Below are 21,699 nucleotides of genomic sequence, written 5' to 3'. Positions count from 1 at the left end.
CAAATGAAGACAATGAAAGCCAAGACAACGATCTTGAAACATAACAGAGACCTCCATGGCCTGGTTCTCAGAGAACACTTATCCACAAGAGAATCCTGCTGAAAAGATGGAACTAATGGAACCTCTACATTTTATTAGAGGACAATCAAGAAGCCTCCATAGGAACATTTTCTGCACAGCCAGAAAAAAACAAAAATAATAATCACTTTTACTTCTAACAATATTTTAAACAAAGGCATTCACTTGTCCATGGTAACCTGGCAACAATATTTATGCAAGAAATCTAATAATTCAGCTTAAATAATTATTTAACAGAAAACTTTCAATCAACTCCTCTATAATTTCTTTTAGGTTTTATACTTTTTAAAATATTTATTTTAGTTGTCAATGGATCTTTACTTATTTATTTGGGATGCTGAGAATCAAACCCAGTGCCTCACACATGCTAGGCAAGCGCTCTACCACTGAGCCACCTCCCCAGCCCCTTGTAGTTCTTTTGATGTTGGTAAAAACAAATAACTATTTATGTATTTATTTTTTGGTATTAGGGGTTGAACTCAGGGGCACTTTACCACTGAGCCACCTCCCCAGCTCTTTTCATTTTTTATTTTGAGAGAAGATCTCACTAAGTTGCTGAGGCTGGCTTTGAATCTGTAATCCTCCTGCCTCAGCCTCCTGAGTTGCTGGGGTAACAGATGTGTACCACCACACCTGGCAAAAACTTTTTAAGTTTTTTAATTAAACGAACCAGTGCTATCACTGTGGCAAAAACTTAAGTTTTTTTTAATTAAATGGACCAGTGTTATCACTGATTTGTTCATTAATTTTAGCTTCAATGCATTTGTATGTACTGAACCCAGGGTGTTCTGCATGCTAAGCAAGTACTCTGCCACTGAACTATATCCAGCCCCACTGAACTCATTCTGTGTAAAGTTTTGGCCAACTAGCTGTAGTCATATATATATATATATATATATATATATATATATATATTTTTTTTAAATATTTATTTTGTTTTTTAGTTGTAGTTGGACACCTTTATTCCATTCATTTATTTTATGTGGTGCTGAGGATCGAACCCAGGGCCCTGCACACGCTAGCGAGCGCTCTACCACTGAGCCGCAATCTCAGCCCTGGCTGTATTCATATTTAAGAAAACAAATATTACAAATGTTATGTCATTCTTTTCGTGTTATCAATTAAGATGCTTATGTTAGGGGGCTGGGGATGTGGCTCAAGTGGTAGCGCGCTCGACTGGCATGCGGGGCTCGGGTTCGATCCTCAGCACCACATACAAAGATGTTGTGTCCGCTGAAAACTAAAAAATAAATATTAAAATTCCCTCTAAAAAAAAAGATGCTTATGTTGGTCCTTCAGAAGACTTTTCCCATCAAAAAAGGCCATGTCCAGTATCTATAACTTTTCTTTCATTTTTGTTACTGTAATATAATTTTTCTTTTAAAACTACTTGAAATAATGATGGAAAACAAAGTTAATAACATATTTGAATCCTGTTAAGTAGTAAAAGTCAATCTAATAAGTTTAAATTCATGGGAAAAATAACAAGAATAAAATAGAGCCTGGAATCATGGTTATAAAATGGTCAATTGAGAATCAAATTAGAGCTCAGAGGAATCTGAGATGTGTCCTCATCTAATCCCTTCATTTATAGATGAAGACACCGAGGCCTAAGCAGGTAAAATGCTTTGTCCAAAGTTATATTGAAAAGAGAGGTAAGACTACAAATCAGGGTACTTGACTTAAAACCCTGGGATATTTAAAAAATAACAATGCATTTTTTACTAGTCATTAGGGAAAGCACCTCAATTTAGAAAACAGAAACTGTTAAGCTCTAAGATATTAGGGAAAAGTCAATAAGCACAATACAAAGAAATAAATGCAAGTTGGTATATAAAAACAAGCTGATTTACATAAAAAACCTTAAGCCTTCAATAGTAATCAAGTAATACTTCAGCAAATATAACATATCTTAAAAACACTAACTTTACTAATTAAAGGAGACTAGCAGAACAATGGAACATGGAATCTTTAAGTTTTATATTATTACAAGGTAAAAAATTTGTTTCTCCATCAGGGAAAACTGGTGTAGAGGCCAATGAGAATAAGATATGAAAAACACTATCATGACAACAAAAATGTCCATGAAGGACACCAAAGATTTCCTGAGACAGGTGATTATTAAGAGTCCTGGAAAGGAAACTACTCTTCAGTGCATGAGGTGGAGTTACTATTCTACCTTATGGGAAGCAATGTTGTATTGGTTTGGGGTTTGAATAAATTATTAGTAGAAACTTTACTTTGGGGCTGGGGATGTGGCTCAAGCGGTAGCGCGCTCGCCTGGCATGCGTGCCGCCCGGGTTCGATCCTCAGCACCACATACCAACAAAGATGTTGTGTCCGCCGAGAACTAAAAAAAAAATAAATATTTAAAATTCTCTCTCTCTCTCTCCTCTCTCACTCTCTTAAAAAAAAAAAACTTTGTCTTTATAGCAACCAAGTTTTACTTTCTAATTAGAGACCACAGTAAGAAATATGCTGATTAGATTATATTAAATCTTTATAATTTACCAAACAGGAATGTCCACCAAGGTGGCTGGTTCTGGATGGACTTCTTTCCTAGAAGACCTGAATCCTGAGAGAACAATATAATCCTGTATCAAATTGATTACTAAAAAAATAGGGTTCAAATTAAGTTAGAAAAAACATAGACCAATAAGAGAAGGAAAGTGAAGAATGTTATATCTTCCCATGCCTTTACCAAAATTATATAACTAGAAAGAAGAGAATTAAACAATATAAATATTTCATAAAAATAGATCAAAATTATATAAGATAATCTATAAAATTATATGGATACTAGGAAACACAGCTGAATTAAATGTAAAAAGTTTTCCTTATTTTAATTGGTCATAAAAAGGCAAAAAAGAAGTTTAAATAAGAGAATCACAAATTCCTTTGTAAATCTAGGGTCTATAAAAATGTCTTACTTTGTTCATGTGTAAAGAATGAAGAAGAAATTCTTGCTTTACACAGGTTTTTAAAAATTCATGTACATATATACAAATAATTCCCATAGTATTATAGCTTAAAATTCAAAGTTTTGCCATGATAAAAAAATAAACAAATTATAGTAATCATCTTTTCAAAACTTGTTCTCAATCAGAAAGAATCAGGTACATAAAAGTCCTCAAAGAAAAAAGATTACAGGGCCTACATTCCTCTTTATATTTTTTTCTTATAAGTTTCCACCAAGCCAAGCTAATAATGAGCTCATACAGTTCCATATAAAAGGAAAAACAAAAAAAACGGAGACCCCCAATTTCTATTGGAAGTGACCTAGAAATTCAACCATATGAAATTTGAGTGCACACTTGGTGTAACATATCTGAAAGAACCAAACAATTAAAAAGAATAGTTACTCTAAAAGAACCTTTTTTAAAAAAAGTTAATTGGAGTGCTGATTGGGTTTATCGAATGAACACTGGTCTAATTACCTATTTTGTTGTCACTATAAAAACAAATACTACTGAAGACTATAGCCTTGCTTTCTACAACCCCCAAATTCTAACAAAGACAGTATCAGTACAGCAGTTTATGTATGCTCTTTGTTCCCCAGCACTGGGGATGGAACCCAGGGCCTTGCACAAGTGAGGCAAGTGCTCTCCCACTGAGCTACACCCCAGCCCAACACATTATTGTCTCCTTTGATCCTCACAATATCCAGTGAAGTAGGCTGGGACCAAAAAATACACTATTTTCATTTTATACTGAAGAAATTAGACTAAGAGAAATTAAATGACCAATCCAGTTGACATAATTATTATGGGTCTTTGAATTTCAAGCCTGGTCGAATTTTCATTACACTAAATTACATAAGTCAACCAAATATGAGATATGTAAATGTACCTTTGGCATGTCAAAAAGCACTATAAATACACTGAAATGTTGGTATATATCTTCTAAGCTCCAGGCAATGACCCACTATATTTTACCAAAAAACTTTTAAGTACTTCCTTTCATTTCATGGAGACATAGCTTAAGCTATGATGGGTACAATTTCACTTATTTTTAGCTATTACCATAACAAAGACAATGAGGTATGTTAATTCGAAGAGATTCTTAGAATTTTTATAGATCTGCTTTCAGAAGCAGCAGCAAAAAAAAAAAAAAAAAGGTTTGCTTGACTATCTATTCATTCATCTGGTACATAGAAATTTTACTTAGTATGAGGACTAACAAGAGTTTAATTACTTTTTTCTTTTTAGTTGTAGATGGACACAATACATCTACTTTATTTGTTTTTATGTGGTGCTGGGGATTAAACCCAGCACCTCATATGTGCTAGGCAAGCACTCCATCACTGCCATAACCCCAGCCCTAATTACTTATTTCTAAGAATCACTATTCATTTTTAAAAATTGATTAAAATGGTTGAGATATATATATATATATATATATATATAATTCTTTTAATTAAAATAATAACAGACTGTTATTCTAGGAGAAATAAGCTTACTTGGTGTAAATTGTTTCTTATTCACTTCACTTAGTTTAAATCTGAATCTTTCAAATTTGATGGGAGACAGTAAAAAGCAAACTGTGAGCAGGGTGCCCTGTGCACACCTGTAATCCCAGCAGCTCTGGCAGCTGAGGCAGCAGGAAGATCACAAGTTCCAAGGCAGCCTCAGCAATTTATTGAGGCCCTAAGTAACTCAGAGAAACTCTGTCTCTAATAAAATAAAAGGGGGTTGGGGGTTGGGGATGTGGCTCAGTGGTTAAGTGCCCCTGGATTCAATTCTTGGTACTAAAAAAAAAAAAAAAAAAAAAAAAAAAAGCAAATTGTGTGACATGAGTTATTCATTAATTTAAATATGGAGAAACTTACTATATGTTTAGCCCTGTGATAGTTGTTATTAATCAATTGTTGTTTGAAATAAATTATTGTTTGGATCTTAATATTGTCTTGGATCTCTTACCTAATTATTGAATAAAATAATATTGTTGAAACTACTTTTCAAAAAACCTTTTGACAACATATGAACACTTTAGAGAGAAGTATTTTTTTTCTCAGTTGTCAACTGAACAAACAAAACACTAAACACTAGCATATGCTAATCATGACACAAATAAAAATTAAGCATACAGTAAGAAGACTGTCCACACTTGTTCAAGTTGGTTTAAGCAAGTCAAGACTTGAAATTGCTGTTTTTGCAATAGTTCTTCATTGGTCTCTTCAAAAAGAAAACATTCTTTACTTGGAGCACTAGGTTTGATTACGTAAAACAGACTAACAATATAATGTAAATTTTGTGGGGCATTAAGATATTTACTGAAAGTAACTGGAAAGTCAAAATAGCATTCACAAACATAGCAACAATTAGTTTTAACAGAGAAGACACATAAATACAAAAAAATCTGGAAACACAAAGTTAAGATTTTCATAGCAATGTTCACTTAACTGTCTATACTTGGCTCACTTATACATGAAAACTAATTAACATTTGGCAGTTGATAATATAATGCAGATGGTGATAGATGACAACATCTTTGAGCTCAAACTGGTACCTTCTATTTTAACTTCTTATTTTTGTTTGTGAGTGTTTGTTTTGGTTCTCTCATGCTGTTCTCAGAAGAAATTCTCAAAGCTTTATGAATTATTGATTTGTTTATAGGTAGGTTATAACATGGGCCCTTCAGAGGAATGGTTTACTAATTATCAGTTGTGAGGGAATTCAGACCTTGCCTGTTAAGAGCATTAACTCTAGTTCCAGGGAAAGACAAAGAGAACAGAGGAAAAAAAATTGGGTGAAATGTTCAAATATATCTTAATATGAATTATCAATTCTTCATAAGATATATGTACTATGAAAGATGATATACAAATAAATTATGATTTTCAGACTGATTCTTCTGCCCAGTGAAAGCTTCTTTTTCAATACCTATTCTCTTGGTACTATTTTTTTTTTAAAGAGAAACAAATATACACAGGAATTAAAAACATGTCAAGAAATGTACTACAGTAGTCCTAAAACACATTTATTAAGCCCTCTAATCTTAGTCCCTTATATTTCATGCTTTACAGTTTGCAAAGAGCTTCCATAAAATTGTTTTCATTGATCTTAATTCAACAACTTTGTGAGGTAGGTAAAATAGGTATTAATCTTTCATCTTCATTTTCAAATAATGGGACCCAGGTTCAAAGAGATTGAATCGTTAAAGGTCAAAAACTAGCAATTTGGCAGAGTCAGGACTCCCCAAGAGTCTAGAATATTTTTTAAGTGTGGTCCCAAATTACCTGCATAAGAATCATCTGTGGTATTTTTATAACTACAGGTTTTAAAGCCCAATTACCTTCAATTCTTATTGAATAAGAATCTCTGGGAGTGGAGCCAAGAATTATGCATTTCTAAATGTAGGAAATAAAGTAGGAAACAATTTTATGATAGGTAATGACATAAAAGCATATTGTCGAATCCAGCTAGATCTTCATAGGATATAATGCAATGCCATCAGATCACTATCAGGGGCAGATGAGTTTCAAATCATGTGCCTCAAATGTGGCTGCAAATTAGAATCACTCAGAAAGCTTCTTTTAAAAACCTAGCAATTCTAATCTAAATAAGAGAATGATGTAGGGGAGAGCATGTATCAGAAGTTCCCCAAGTGATTTTTATCTGCAATCAGGGTTAAGGATCACTTGTGTTTTCTACAGAACACATTTGGCATTTTCCAGACATTTTCTTTCGCTTCCGATCAATTTCATGCCTAATAAAATTCACAGTTCATATTGTAAATTAAACATTACAAGATAAAATGTCAAACATTTTTGACTTGATATTTTTTAAGATTAAAATATATTCATAGTGAGACTAATCATGCTTCATTTAGCTACAATGATTTTCAAATATCCAAATTAATCACCACTTTGGACATAGATTATATATATATTTCAGCTGAAACAAGAATGGTCCAGAAACTGAAAACAGGGATGTGGGGCAAAAGCTGTAGCCAACTGCCTACTGAACAATGAATGCATTGCAGACAATCAGCTCACTATAGGGAGGGCCTGGATACCAAGGTATGGTGGGTTTGGCAAGGTCAAATCTCACCATAATAAAATACAACAATGAAAACAGAGAAAACATTTTGCCATTTTGTGGTTACCACCAAAAAAAAAAAAAAAAAAAACCCTTATAATGTGTGATGCTTACTACATGCCTCCACACAGCAGATCTGAACATGAAGTTCTATGACTCAATAGTATTACCTGGGAAAAGATGGCTACAAATTAAAATTTTTCCATCATGCATATGGATATTATAAAAACACAGCCAATAAAAGTAGTATTTACAAAAGTAATAAAAGCAACACAATTATAGGGAAAAATGCCCATCTCTGTGTTTATCCCATTGTTTATCCAAATCCTGAATATCTCTGGATTATTTTTATAGAATTTTGAGAGAATCTCCACAGGTGAATCAGATTCTTCTGTTGCACTTACATTCTATTAGCTAAAATACCCTTGCTGATTTATTAAATTTTCCTACACTTTAAAAACAGTTCTTTTTTTACTTAGTGGAAATAAAACTACAAAGTCCTACTATTCATCTGAGAAATAAACCTTGCATAGAAAATTTCTTTAATTCTGAAACTTTGTTGTATTAACAGAGCTACCAGAATGTTATCTCACAACTAGTTCATATTATATGAAATTTCACTACAAAGCAGTCACCACACACTTAGAATTTTCCTAAATATAAAATAAGTGGGTTTATAAAAATGCTTACCAGACAAATAATTATCTCTTCACAACCTAGAAAGACTTATTTTTGTAATGATATAATGTTTAGTATTTTGGATGCTTTGATGTTCCAAGTTTGATGCAATATAAAAAGCAAAAATTCACCTTCCCAATGGACACAATCTGCACCTGACTGAAAGCAGGATAATAGCTATAGCAATCAGTCATGCAAAGGCAAAGAATAAAATCTGCTTTTTAAACAGCACAACTTTCCACCTTAGACAAGACAAACTAAGCACTGGTTCCATCCTCCTCGATAACACGATTCATGCTGGTGCCATGTGTGATGTGAGTCATGGGGTTGTTGCTGAGGTCTCTGATGCTGCTATGCCGTGACTGTTCGTTGAGCCGGTGGGAACTACTGTGCCTGGAGTGATCCGTTAGTCGTGATGTGCTGCCGTGAGGTAGTCTCTCCTCCACTCCTCGGTAACTGCAGGGAGTGTACCTGACGCAGGAGAGTAGGTTTTGAGGTGGGCAACAGAACACACTAGAAAATAACACTAAGAACTTCCATGAAAATGCCTCGGTAAGTAAAATGAGTAGGAAACCAACAATGAAAAGCAGTACCCAACTTTTGGTTAATTTCTTTAAGGCTATAGAATTATCTGACAAAGCTAACAAAAGACAAAAATGATGAGCTAATCCATTCGGGATCAAAATTAAGGTCTTATTGCCTACAAAAGGGTTACCCTAGGGTAAAGGGAGGCTGACTGATTTGGAGCTGTGCCAAGTATGGGCACTTTTCTCATATTCAAATAAGTTTTAGGTGGTCCAGGGACAGGAGGAACAACAGAGGATACATGACAGTGCCCCTGAAGTCTAGACTAGTTATAATCAGTAGTAGTGCAAACTCAAATTCTACTAAGACTAGTATCTGAAGAAGCAGCATGTGAAATCAGAGATGAAATTAGTATAACTTAAAATAAATAAGTGAATGCATTGGCAAATAACTCAGTTAACAACTGATTAACCACCTGTAATTACTTTCATTAGGACTTCAGGCTGTGAAGAATCTTTCATATAAGCAACATTAACTTTAAAGTCTTAACACTCTAACCTATATTCATACTACAGCAAATTCTCTGTACCCTTGGCCCAAGACTGGCTCCAAGCATGTCGCTGGGCTACATGGCTCAGCACAGGCAGCCTCCTCCATCACAGTTCTTATCTTGAAAAGCATCAGTAGTGCTGTTAAACTTCCTTTTGTTGCAATCCTAACTCAGTAAGCCTCATCAGAGGCAAGAATACTAAAAAATTCTGTCATGAGGAATAAGAAATTATTAGCTCTAGGCCAGTCAAGGTCATGAAAATCAATTACAATTTTTTATTAATTCTTCGCTTATAGTTTACTAGATGATTATCAATCTCTCTTGCACAGCAGTGAGTTCTTTCAGGATAAGGACCATATTTTATTTCTCTTTAAATCCCTAGTACCTCAAGAAACAGTATTCAAAAATAGTTTTTGTTCATATGCTCATACATACACTCTTTTGTAAAAAAAAAATTTAATTTAGGATAATAAAACACAAAGAAAATGGAGTATAATTTGTAACTTTAAGGAATATATTTTTTAAAATATTTATTTTTTGTTGTAGTTGACACAATACTTTTATTTTATTTATTTTTATGTGGCGATGAGGATCGAACCCAGGGCCTTGCACATGCCAAGCGAGCACTCTACTGCTGAACTACAACCCCAGCCCTTCGTTGTTTTTGCAGTACTGACAATTGAACCCAGGGTCTTGTGCATGCTAGGCAAATGATTTTCCATTGAGCTGTATCACCAGTCTTTTTTGGGGGGATCAGGGAGCAGTATGGGGGATTTAACTCAGGGGCACTCAGTCACTGAGCCACACCCCCAAACCTATTTTCTACTTTTTAGAGACAGGGTCTCACTGAGTTGCTTAGCACCTCCCCATTGCTGAGGCTGGCTCTGAACTCACCATTCCCCTGCCTCAGCCTCCCAAGGCCCTGGGATTACAGGTGTATGCTACCGTATCTGGTTCTCTTTTAATAGTCATCAAAATAATCATAAGCAGCTAAAGATTTATTGACTGTCAAAAAGCATTCATATATCATTCCTTTATAATAATAACTCAATGTGAATCATTCATAAAGTTTAGAGATTTGAAAGATTCATACACTACTAAGGTGGACGCTTTTTTTTTTTTTTTTTAAATACTGGGGGTTTAACCCAGGGGGTGCTTAACCATTTAACCACATCCCCAGCCCTTTTTATTATTATTTTATTTTGAGGCAGGGTCTTGATAAATTGCTTAGGGTCTCCCTAAGTTGCTGAGGCTGGCTTTGAACTTTTGATCTTCCTGCCTCAGCCTCCTGAGTTACTGGGATTATAGGCGGGCACCACCTCACCAGTCAGTCCTCAGGTTTTATAGATGTGCTTATCAAAGAACATTCTATTAGATTACCAAGTTTGAAAATTAAGAACTCCTTTGAAAATAATTTTTAAAAGGCATATCTTTGTTTCCAGTTTAAGAAAAAAGAAAATTTAAGAATGAAAAGATGCATATTTAAATGTTCAAAAAATTTCTCATGTTAATGGCTAAAATAATATGTAGTTTTCATTTATTACAGATATTTCACATTTAGGATCCAAACAGATTTAAATTTGTACTACATATTTTGGTAAAATAATTTACAGGGGTTGGAGTCATAGCTCAGCTGTAGAGCGCTTGCCTAGCACATGTGAGGTACTGGGTTCGATAAAAAAATAAATAAAAGATATTTTTAAAAATTTACAAAAAAATTTATAAATTAGATAAAAATATTTCACAATATTCTTGTTATCCTACTTTAATAACTATTATTTTGAATAATGATTATTGTCCTGAAACTAAGCAAGATTTTCCAAATTTTCCAAATATGATTTGCCAACTGATTTGGAGAGCTTTTACCTCTCAATGGCTATTTATTCCAAATAAATATTGCTAATGAAAAAGCAAACTATGCAGAGTTCTAGTAAAGGTAGAACGTAATTAAAAAATAAATCATCATTTAAAATGAATTTGGTATTTTTTAAAAATAAAATCAAACCTTTGAGTTAGAAATAAAATTCAAAGAAAGCAGTTTTGTAGAAAAATTACTCTGTTGTATAATTATATCTAAATAAGTAATGTCTGTGACTATCCACAAAAAATTCTCAAATATGAACACCCTTTCCATGGATAATTAGGAATCAATTATATAAAAAATATTATAGTGTTTAATCTCAGTTATGTGTAGAATTGCCAAATTTATTTTTTCAAGGTCATTCAAATCAATGACTATATATTCTAATACATAATATGAATATGCAATAATTTTAATATAAGGTTAGGCAAAACAATTAGGATGGGTTATTTTACTGCCACTGTTAAGAAGATAATATAGTAAATTCCAAAGTTAAAATGAAAAAAAAAAAAAACACTAGAAAATGATTTATTCTTTTTGATTCTCTATATTATTTGCTCCCATTAATCATAATAATTGAATTAACTGAAGATTTACTAGTACTTCATTATTCACTCCCAGCTTTCCTTGTCAGATCACCTACTTACCAACCTAATCACTCATTTCCAAACTTCCACCCACCTACTCATCCACTTCCTTTTCTACACATCCTCTCATCCAACTACCAATTACTTATTCTTTGAAGTTAACATATATATGTAGGTGTGCACAGCACAGAGATCAATAATATTTCATCAAGTTGTCTGCACTGGGTGTTAGATGTTTGTGTCCCACAGCCAAGAAACCACAAGACACTGAGAGGATGACCAAGAGATAGCATTTGCATGCAAAGTTAAGTTTCAAGGAAGTAGAAAGAAATCTCAATCAGATGACTTTTGGAATTATAAAAATCCTTGTTTGGATTTTCAGGTTCAACATAGTTTGTGATCTCTCAATCTGGCAGAGGGTCCTATAGCATGAGCCTCAATATAGGATGCTTTCTATAGGTGCCATTGTAGCTCTGGCCCTGAATTTCTGGGAAAGGGATATATTTCTCTAAAGTCATTATTTCTCTGATAGATTTGCTCATCTCCTACTATATATATCCCTAGCACAGTGCTATATACTAAGAAGGAATACAGAAACATATGTCACCTTGTCTCATTCTCTAGAAGTTGCAAACTTAGCTGAGGAAAGAAACTGTACTGAAAATAGATCATAACCTAAAGAATTATAAAAAGCAGTAAATTAACTGCCATGGAAATTGGAATTACACAGCCCTGAAGCAAGTGTATGATTTTTGATTACACAGAGAGGTAGGAAATCATGTTGGATCCTCTGGTTTTTGTGACAAACACATTCACAGATTCCCTTGTAGGTTTGTGAGTACTTTCTCTGAATCACATGCCCACTCTTCTTCTCCCTTTATTATTACTACTCTAAGTATTTACTAGGGTCTTGTACTTTTTTCCCTTGTGATTCAAGGCATTCCATCTCACAATTTTAATTACCACTACCTTATACTGATGATTAAAAACTTTCTTATTTAAGCTCCAGTTTCACTCAGATTACACTGGTTGATATCTCCTATCTTTAATTGCCCTTAGAAATTCTCTGCTCACTATGAATTTATCTTTTACCATTTATTCACCCTATTTATTTCCTCTATAGCTCAATATGAATTATCTTTTATAATTTATTTACCCTATTTATGTCTTCTACTATATTTTAATGGACCAATCTAATCTTTCTCTTTCCTGAAGTTCTACAAACATCAATCATACCTAATACTGTTTAAAATTATATCCTGGCCTGAGCTTTTATGTGATAGGTTCATTTGTATATGTCCTTTTCTATAAGGTTACATTGCTCCTAGAATGGAGAAATTACACCTTACCTTTCTTCTATATTTCTTTATACATAGAATGCCACATATAAAGGAATTGTACCATAAATAATTGTTCATTGTTCATTGAAAAGGAAGAGATCAGTAATATCCAAGTCAGTGATGAAGGTGGTAACTGATAAAATATATTCTAAAGCTTTGATTCTTATCAGTATCTTAAATTAGGACCTTTGAATTACTGTAGAAACTTCCTAACCAATCTTTTTGTTTTTTTGTTAAATATTTATTTTTTAGGTGTAGATAGACACAACACAATGCCTTTATTTTTATGTGGTGCTGAGGATCGAACCCTGGTCCCACCCATGCTGGTCGAGTGCTCTACCTGTAAGCCACAATGTGGCTCAAGCGGTATCGCACTCGCCTGGCATGTGTGCGGCCCAGGTTCGATCCTCAGCACCACATACAAACAAAGATGTTGTGTCCGCCGAAAACTAAAAAAATTATTAAAAATTAAACCCCAGCCCCATAACCAGTCTAATTTACAATCCCCTTCTTTATTATGCCGTTGCCAAGTAGTTTCTCTAAAATTCAAGTCTGATTTTTATCACCCCCAGCACTCACAGTCCCATAATAGTTTATCACTGCTGTTAGGGAAACATCTTAACTCCTCAGCATGGTTTCAGTTCCACAATATTCTTGTTATTCTACTTTAAAAATTGTTATTTTGGATAATGGTTATTGTCCTAAAACTAAGCAAGATTTTCCCAAGTTTCCAAATATGATTTGCCAACTGATTTGGAGATCTTTAACCTCTCAATGGCTATTTATTTAAAATAAATATGGCTAATGAAAAAAGCAAACTGCAGTGTTCTAGTAAAGGTAGAATGTAATTTAAAAATAAATTATCATTTAAATATGAATTTGGTGTTTTTTAAAATAAAATCTAAATCTTTTGAGTTAGAAATAAAACTCAAAGAAAGCATTTTTTATAGGAAAAAATCACTCGATTGTATAATTATGTCTAAATAAGTGATATCTATGACTATTCTCAAAAAATTCTCAAATATGAGCACCCTTTCCATGGATAATTAGAAACCAGTTATATAGAAAATAAATATCAAACTTGCATAATGTGCCCGGGCACCTAACAACCTACCTGTCCTCCTTGCCTCTGAACATGCTTTTTCCTCATCTTTCATTCCCAATTGTCTCCTCCAAATCCTATTTGAAGTAGAAGTGCCTCATCTTGGGAAGTTGTCTCAGACCTTCCATGATGAGGCAAATGGTTTTCTTCTCTGGGATCCCAAAGCACCATGTATATACTTTTATTATACCTTTTAAAATGTACTGAAATTGATAATTTAGTTTCTGTCTTCCATCTCTGCATTCCTAGCACTTGGAAGAATGCTTCTTATGTAGGAGTGCTAAGTAGAGGGAAAGAAGCCAGAAAGCAAAAGGGAATCGTTGAACGTGGTTAAGAAGTCACTGGTGATGTTAAAGGGTATAGTGCAGCTAAGTAAGGAGGAGAAAAAGACTAGTATTACAAGGGATGAAGGACAGAATAGATAGGAAATATTAAGAACATTCACCTTACCAAGACCCTTGACTTGAAATAAAAATGGATGTAGTTCAGTGGTAGAGCACTTTCCTACCATGTGCAAGGCCTTAGGTTCGATACCTAAATTATGTGCGTGTACACATACACAGATAGAAGATATATCAGAGGTGAAGAAAGATTGTTGCTTTTTAAAGCATAAGGTAGCTGATCAAATTAGAAGGCAAAAGAAAGCAGGTTGAAAGGAAAACCAGACGGTCAAAAAGGAGACTATAGGGCTGGGGTTGTGGCTCAGTGGTAGAATGCTCATCTAGCATGAGTGAGGCACTGGGTTCGATCCTCAGCAACACATAAAAATAAATAAAATAAAGGTATTATGTCCATCCACAACTAAAAAATAAAGGAGAGTATAGGGGTCACATTCTACAGTGGGAGGACAGGGAGAAAACTAAGAAAAGGCTGGTCTGAGATCAACAGGATACAAAACAGTTCGAGATGGAGATGATGTGAAGTAAACACAGAATGTTCCTGATTTACATATCAGAATTTTCACTCTTTCATTTGCCCAAACAAGAAATCTTAAAAAAAGAAAGAAAATCTTTGGCACATTTTTTTGTTTCCAGCTGCTAATATTAACCTATCATCAAAGCTTATCATTTCTTCTTTCTACATATATTTGAGGTCAGCTTTTTTTCCTCTTCCTACTGCCACTAGTCTCCTGTAAGCCTTTATCATCTCTCCAATGAATTATTGCAAAGTTCCTAACTGCTTTTTAATTCTAGTGTCTCAATTTAACAAGAAGCCCACAGCCAAACTTCTTTTTTTTTTCTTTTTAAGAAAAGGGAAAAAGTTTTATTGCCTTGCTAGCAAATGAGAAACACAGAGAACCCCCATCCCAGACAGACTCTCTTAAAACATTCTCTGTGTGAAGCATTTTTTGAAATGCTCCCACCCACCAGAATTATCTCCCTTCTCTATATTTTATTGTACCTGGTAAACAGAGGCTGACAAACTTTGGCCTAATGGCTGAATCTGACTCCCCTCTGGATTTTGTAGATAAAATTTATTGGAATATGGTCACCCCCATGTTTCTCACTACATGTTGTCTATGGCTGTTTTCATGCTACAATTGCAGACTTGAATAAACAATGTGTGACTCATAAAGCCCAAAATATTTTTGCCAACCCCTGGACTCTACTATTATACTTATATTTTACTTTAATTGTTCATTTGTAATAATAGAGACTGAAAACAGACCCTTATTGATATAGGCACTATTCTAAATAATCAGGTATGTTATCTCAGTTAATTTTTACAACATTACTTAAGGGACAGATATTAATGCTATTTTATTTTATAGACGAGAAAACTGAGGCTCATCAGTCCAGACCCAAGTTATTAACCACACCACTAACTACACTATCTTTGTAAATAGAGTAGGTAGGGACTTATTAAGAACTATGATCATGCTTAAGTCATCTTTGCATTTCTGGAGCCTAGCATAGCACTGTACTAGTGTATTTCATAATCGTTAGCTTAATTAATCTAACTAACCTACCACTTTCACCTCCCTACTCAATGTTCTATGATGACTCCATATTGCTTAATTGTTTTAAGGCTAAATTAAATTTTTTTTTAAAGAGAGAGAGAGAATTTTAATATCTATTTTTTAGTTTTCGGCGGACACAACATCTTTGTATGTGGTGCTAAGGATCGAACCCGGGCCGCATGCATGCCAGGCGAGTGCTATACCGCTTGAGTCACATCCCCAGCCCTGCTAAATTAAATTCTAAGTCCTCTGGTTGGCTTAATGTCTGACCATAACCTGGAACAACTCTACCTAGTAAACGTCAAAAGGTTTTAATAATGTTCAACTTCTGTTTCAGAAATGGCTTCTCTTCGTTCTTCAGCTACAGGACCATAAATCAACACAGGGAACAAACTAAGCTACAATCACACCTACCTGCCATCTCGAGATCTGTGGAGGCTGCCATGGTAGCTGCTTACTTTGCTGTGGACACTTCCTGCTTTGCTTCTTTGATCATCTACCATAGCCAGCTGGGTTGAGGAAGCATGTGTGGATGTTCCTTGAGTGGAAGTGCCCCTTGATTTTCTTATGATGGGCGTGTTTGGGTCCCTCAGGAGTGACTGAGCAAAGTCAGGTTCCTGGAGCACCTGCCGGCTCTCATTCACTATCCTAGACAATATAATAGTAAAATTAAGATTCAGACTGGCATCCCTGTGAACCAAGAGACAATCCCATTATGACATACTGATGTCATTCTTGAAATTAAATGCTCTCCAAATTAGGTCTTTAGGCTTGTTTTAAGGTAACCTTGTTGACAAAGGGAATATAAAACAAAAATTCATGTCAATCTATTCCCTGAAGTGGTATGATGAAAAGAGACCTATATTAGAGAAAAGAAATCAGGACTTTAGTTCCAACTCTATCAATACCGTTCTTTCCTTCATTTTACTCATTTATAAAATAAAGGTGTACAATTTCATCATTGCTAAAAGGTCTCTTTTAGCTAAAGAAATTTATGATTGTAAAGACACTAAAATATCACAAAGGAATAATTATAAAATAGAAAATCTGTTTTCTTGCATGATTATGGAAGTTGGGAGAGGCCTCATTATAATAATGGATACAAGATGATTTAAGGCTAAAAGTTGATTTTGTGGTAGAAGTAGTTTTCTGGTGCTATAATAAACATAGGTAGCCATAAATAGAACAAAATGAGACATTGATTTTAACAAACATAAAATTCGTACCAAATTAAAAGTTTAAGGGAATAATTTTAAGGGGATGAATTATTGTCATGAGCATAAGTTTTCAAGTGGTATGAAAAGAGTTAAAAGTAGATGTTTATGATGAGGAACAAAGCAATAATTCAGTTAACAAAAAGCTAATTAAATAGTTCTAAAGACTGGTGACTTGGTTTATGAAAGAAGTGACTCCCTATGAGAATAAGTTAAAGTTAAAATTAGATAAACAATTTCATTAAAAAAATATGGGCTGGGGTTGTAGCTTAGTGGTAGAGTGCTTGCCTTGCACATGTGAAGCCCTGGGTTTGATCCTCACAACACATTAAATAAATAAAAATAAAGATATTGTGTCCATCTACAACTAAAAAATATTTTAAAAAATAAAACTCAACATGCAAAGACAGGATCATATATTGAGAAATATATTTTCTAAGTTCTCAAATTACAAAATGATTGTTTTTAGCTAGGGTAGAAGAACAGACAGGAGACAAATATTTGTTGAATACTTTATATACATTCTCCATTGATCCTCTTAATAATATTATTCTTGATTCAAAGCCAAACGTTTAATGGAAACACCATTAGAAATAGAAATAATATAGAAATAATCTCTTTAAAATTAGGAAAATAAGACTATCCACTGCCACTACTCAAAATTAACTTTGTTTCAATAGTTTCAGATTGCAATTAGACAAAACAAAAAACTGAGGTTATAAACTTTAATATGATGGACATCATTACCCTAGGTACACGTATGACTGCACATGATGTGACACCAAATCGTGTACAATGATAAAAACAAAGTTGTGCTGCAATTGTGTACAATGAATCAAACTGTATTCTGCTGTCATATATACCTAATTAAAATAAATCAATTAATTAAACTAAATTAGAATGAAATATCAGTCCATCTCTCTATATCATCTTCTGTATACTTGGAGGAACAATGGACAATTGCAAATGGAAGTTCAATTTTTTTTTGTAGTTGTAGATGGACAGCATCTCTTTATTTTATTTGTTTTATTTTTTATGTGGTGATAAGGATAGAATTCAGTGCTTCACATATGCTAGGCAAGTGCTCTGCCACACTGAGCTATAGCCTTAGCCCAAATGGAAGTTCAATTCATCTTTTTGGGGGCCAGGAGAGGGGTTTGCATTATTGGGAATTGAACCCAGTTCTGGAAATATGCTAGGTAAGTGTTCTACCACTGAGCTATATCCCAGCCTTTCAATTTATCTCTTAATATTAAATACCTGTGTGACTTTGGCCAGGCATTTAATCTTTCTATGTCTTAGTTTTCTCATCTGTAAAACAGAGATGCAAATACATACAAATCCTCTCAGAAATATCAAGAGGATCAAATAAAAAATGTATAGAAAATAATGGTACAGCGCCTGCCTATCATGTGTGAGGCACTGGTTTGATTCTCAGCACTGCAAATAAATAAATAAATATCAATTGACAACTAAAAATAATTTTTAAAAAAAGTTTTTAATTAAGACCTGTTACTGTGCCAATCATAACTGGTGGTTGCTGACAAAGTTACAATCTTATTTGAATACTTCTCCAAATATAAACTGCTTTAAAAGGGATGGGGCTGTGGCTCAGCAGCATTTACCTAGCATGGGTGAGGCATTGGGTTCGAGCCTCAGCATCACATAAAAATAAATAAATAAATAAATAAATATATATATATATATATATATCTACTTTAAGATAAGCCAAACAAAAAACTTACATAAATGTAAGGTTTATGAACACTATGAGAATTTATTAACTTACTCTTTTTTCCTACGACCATGAAAAAAACTGGCCCATTCAAAACATGTCTTTTTGCTTCCAACCCAAAAAACAGAGGGAATACCAACTATGAGAGCCATCAGGTATTTCATCAGGAAGAGAATCAGGTCTGGACGGCTCGTCTGAGTGACCTACAACAAGGCAGAGAAAACACCTCAAATATGCAGAACAAACTTTTCTTTAAAGGCCAGAGACATTTTAAACAAAATAAGCAATAGTAAAACAATTCTACAAATTTGATATTTTAAGTTTCTATAGGTAATTTTTTTGTTTTATGGAAAATATATTCTTAAAAATTTGGCAATGAACTTATATGTATTAATCTATATCTTTGGGGTTTTTCCCCCTAGAACTTCACATTTTAATACCCCAAAACCATTCCACAGCATTGCCACTATGAGACCTATGTTTTTCTTATTGGTTGATATTAAATATCTAAGTTTGCTGCCTGGAATGCTGGAACATGCCTGTAATACTAGCTATAGCTACTCAGAGGCTGAGGTAGGAGGACTCTCAGTTTGAGGCCAGCCTCAGCAACTTATTGAGATCCTGTCTCAAAATAAAAAAGGGTGGGGATTGTAGCTCAGTGGTAGAATGCTTCTGAGTTCAATCCCCAGTACCACAAAAATGCAGAGAGAGAGAGACAGACTTTGCTAACTTAGAAAATAAACCATGAACAGAAATGGATTCAAATAAAACTGAGTTTTTCTTGGTCTATCTTGCAATTAATAAAGTATCACCCCCTCCCTTATTTATTAATTCTGTTCCTATCTTTAATATACCCTTCCTTCTCCCTACTTCATGTGTACTACACAGGCTGTTTTCAAACTTCCTCTTCAACATATTAAGTTGTTAGAAGTACATGTTCTAGTTTCTAGTCAAATGAGGTTTTTTTTTTTATACTGTTTCATTTTGTTGTTTGTTCTGTTTAATTACTGTGGTTCAAGATTATGTTATGTATGATTCTGGTTACCTTAAATTTTGGAGAATTTCTGTCATTTAGGACAAAATTTTTGTAAATATTTCTTTTTTTTTAATTTTTTTATTGTTGGTTGTTCAAAACATTACATAGTTCTTGACATATCATATTTCACACTTTGATTCAAGTGGGTTATGAACTCCCATTTTTACCCCGTATACAGATTACAGAATCACATCAGTTACACTTCCATTGATTTACATATTGCCATACTAGTGTCTGTTGTATTCTGCTGCCTTGTAAATATTTCTTGTGTACTCTAAATTACTGCAGAATCTGTGGTTGGTTAAAATTTTTTCTATTTGTATTAGATTAAATTTATTAGTTGTCTTGTTCAAGTCTTCTATATTGATGAATTTTCTGTTTACCTATCAGTTTTATTTTTTGCAGTGCTGGGAATCAAATCCATAGCCCAGTGCATGCTAGACCAGGGCTCTACCAAAGAGCTACACCCCCAGTCCCTACCAGTTTTAATAGATACTCTATAATCTTTCACAAGACTGTGAACTTGTCAATTCTATTTAATCTTTCACAAGACTGTGAACTTGTTAATTAATCCTGTTAATTTTCACTTTCAATTTCACAACAGATTGCTCCAGCTACTCAATTTGCTTCATTAATGCTCTTCACCTTAAACTACATTTTTTTCTAACATTAATACTGCCACAGCTTTCTTTTCTTCCCTATTTTTACACGTTTTCAAGGATCCCTGCCCCCATTTAACCATGTATTTCTTTAAATCTGTTTGGGTTAATAGTGCCTTTTAAAAAGCAGTCTGTACTTTACCTCCTCTAAAAACGCTTTTACTCCCAGACTCCGGAACAGTGCCTAAAACACAGGAGGTATTCAATATATTCAATATATTAATATGTGTGTTTTTAAATTTTTATTTTTTAAAGCGGTTATTTTTTAAATGGGCCTTTATTTTGTTCATTTATTTATATGCAGTGCTGAGAATCGAACCCAGTGCCTCACACATGCCAGGCAAGCACTCTACCACTGAGCCACAACCCCAGCTCCTAATATGTGGTTTTATTAGGGAAAATAAAGTTAAAATTATTCAGCATCTCCATCTTCTTTTTTTTTCACATGACAGTGTTTCTTCAATTACTTATTTCTTTATTATTTTCCAGGTATTTCAGAGTGATTTTGACAAAAATAATTATTTTGATTATCATTGCTAATTAACTTTGCCAAAAAGTATACCTACTCCTACCTTTGGGTTCCCCTTCCTTCTTCCTAAAAAGATGCCCTTTTAGATGCCCTTTCAAATAGGGCATATCAAAGATAATTTAAAGTCTTTGTCTGAAAATATCTTTATTTTGCTGTTAATATTTTTCCCCTTAAACTTGAATGGTGGTTTAATGAAGTGAAGTTATCATCTCAGTATTTTTAAAATTCTTTGGCTGTAAACTCCTATTGTTGTTGAAAAGAGTCTAATCCATACCCTTCTGGAAATCTATTTTTTTTCTCTCTGGTAGCCTTTAAGTTTTTCTTTTATCTTTTGTTTTACAGTTGCACTAAATGTTTCTCTTTATAGTTGACTTTTGCTTTTCCTGTTCAGTATTTGGATTGTGCTCTTAATCTGAGGACGTAGGTTTTCAGTTCTAGAAAACTCTTAGTCATTAGCTCTTTGATTACTGTTTCTTAGTTGTTCTTAGAACCTCTTCTGGAACTATACTCTCAGGTGTCTTATTCTATTTTTAATGTTTCCTAGCTGCATAATTACATATTTTTGAGTATTTTCTGTCTCTCTGTATTCTGCATACTGGGTAAACTTTTCAGAACAATTTCCTACTTCAGTAACTCCTTCTTCAACCATGTCTAATTTAGTTTTCATTCTATGATTCAATTTCCATAAGTTCATATTTTATTCTTAAGATGAGTAGTCAGTTCTTATACTTAGCTGTCTATTCTGACTTCATGTCTTATTCATCATAATTTCTTCTTTTAAAATGGTTTATCTTTTGACGAATCT

At 33.7% G+C, this 21,699-nt stretch overlaps 1 protein-coding gene across 1 annotated transcript in view; it reads right to left on the bottom strand.

Moving 5' to 3' along the window:
* Nucleotides 1–6,344: 6,344 nt before the first annotated feature.
* The window catches only part of FZD3 (frizzled class receptor 3), a 71,621-nt gene continuing 56,266 nt past the window's right edge, over nt 6,345–21,699 (bottom strand). Inside the window, exons 5-7 of the mRNA XM_081268938.1 lie at nt 18,725–18,873; nt 16,136–16,369; nt 6,345–8,267 (exon numbers count right to left, since the gene is read on the bottom strand). Coding sequence (XP_081125064.1) covers nt 8,054–8,267; nt 16,136–16,369; nt 18,725–18,873 — 597 coding nt within the window. The 3' untranslated portion in view covers nt 6,345–8,053. The remainder of the gene's footprint in view (nt 8,268–16,135; nt 16,370–18,724; nt 18,874–21,699) is intronic.

The sequence above is a fragment of the Spermophilus citellus genome (assembly GCF_964194105.1).
Source record: "Spermophilus citellus genome assembly, chromosome: 16".
NCBI classification, from domain to species: Eukaryota; Metazoa; Chordata; class Mammalia; order Rodentia; family Sciuridae; genus Spermophilus; species Spermophilus citellus.
This window is presented reverse-complemented; position numbering and strand designations above follow the sequence as displayed.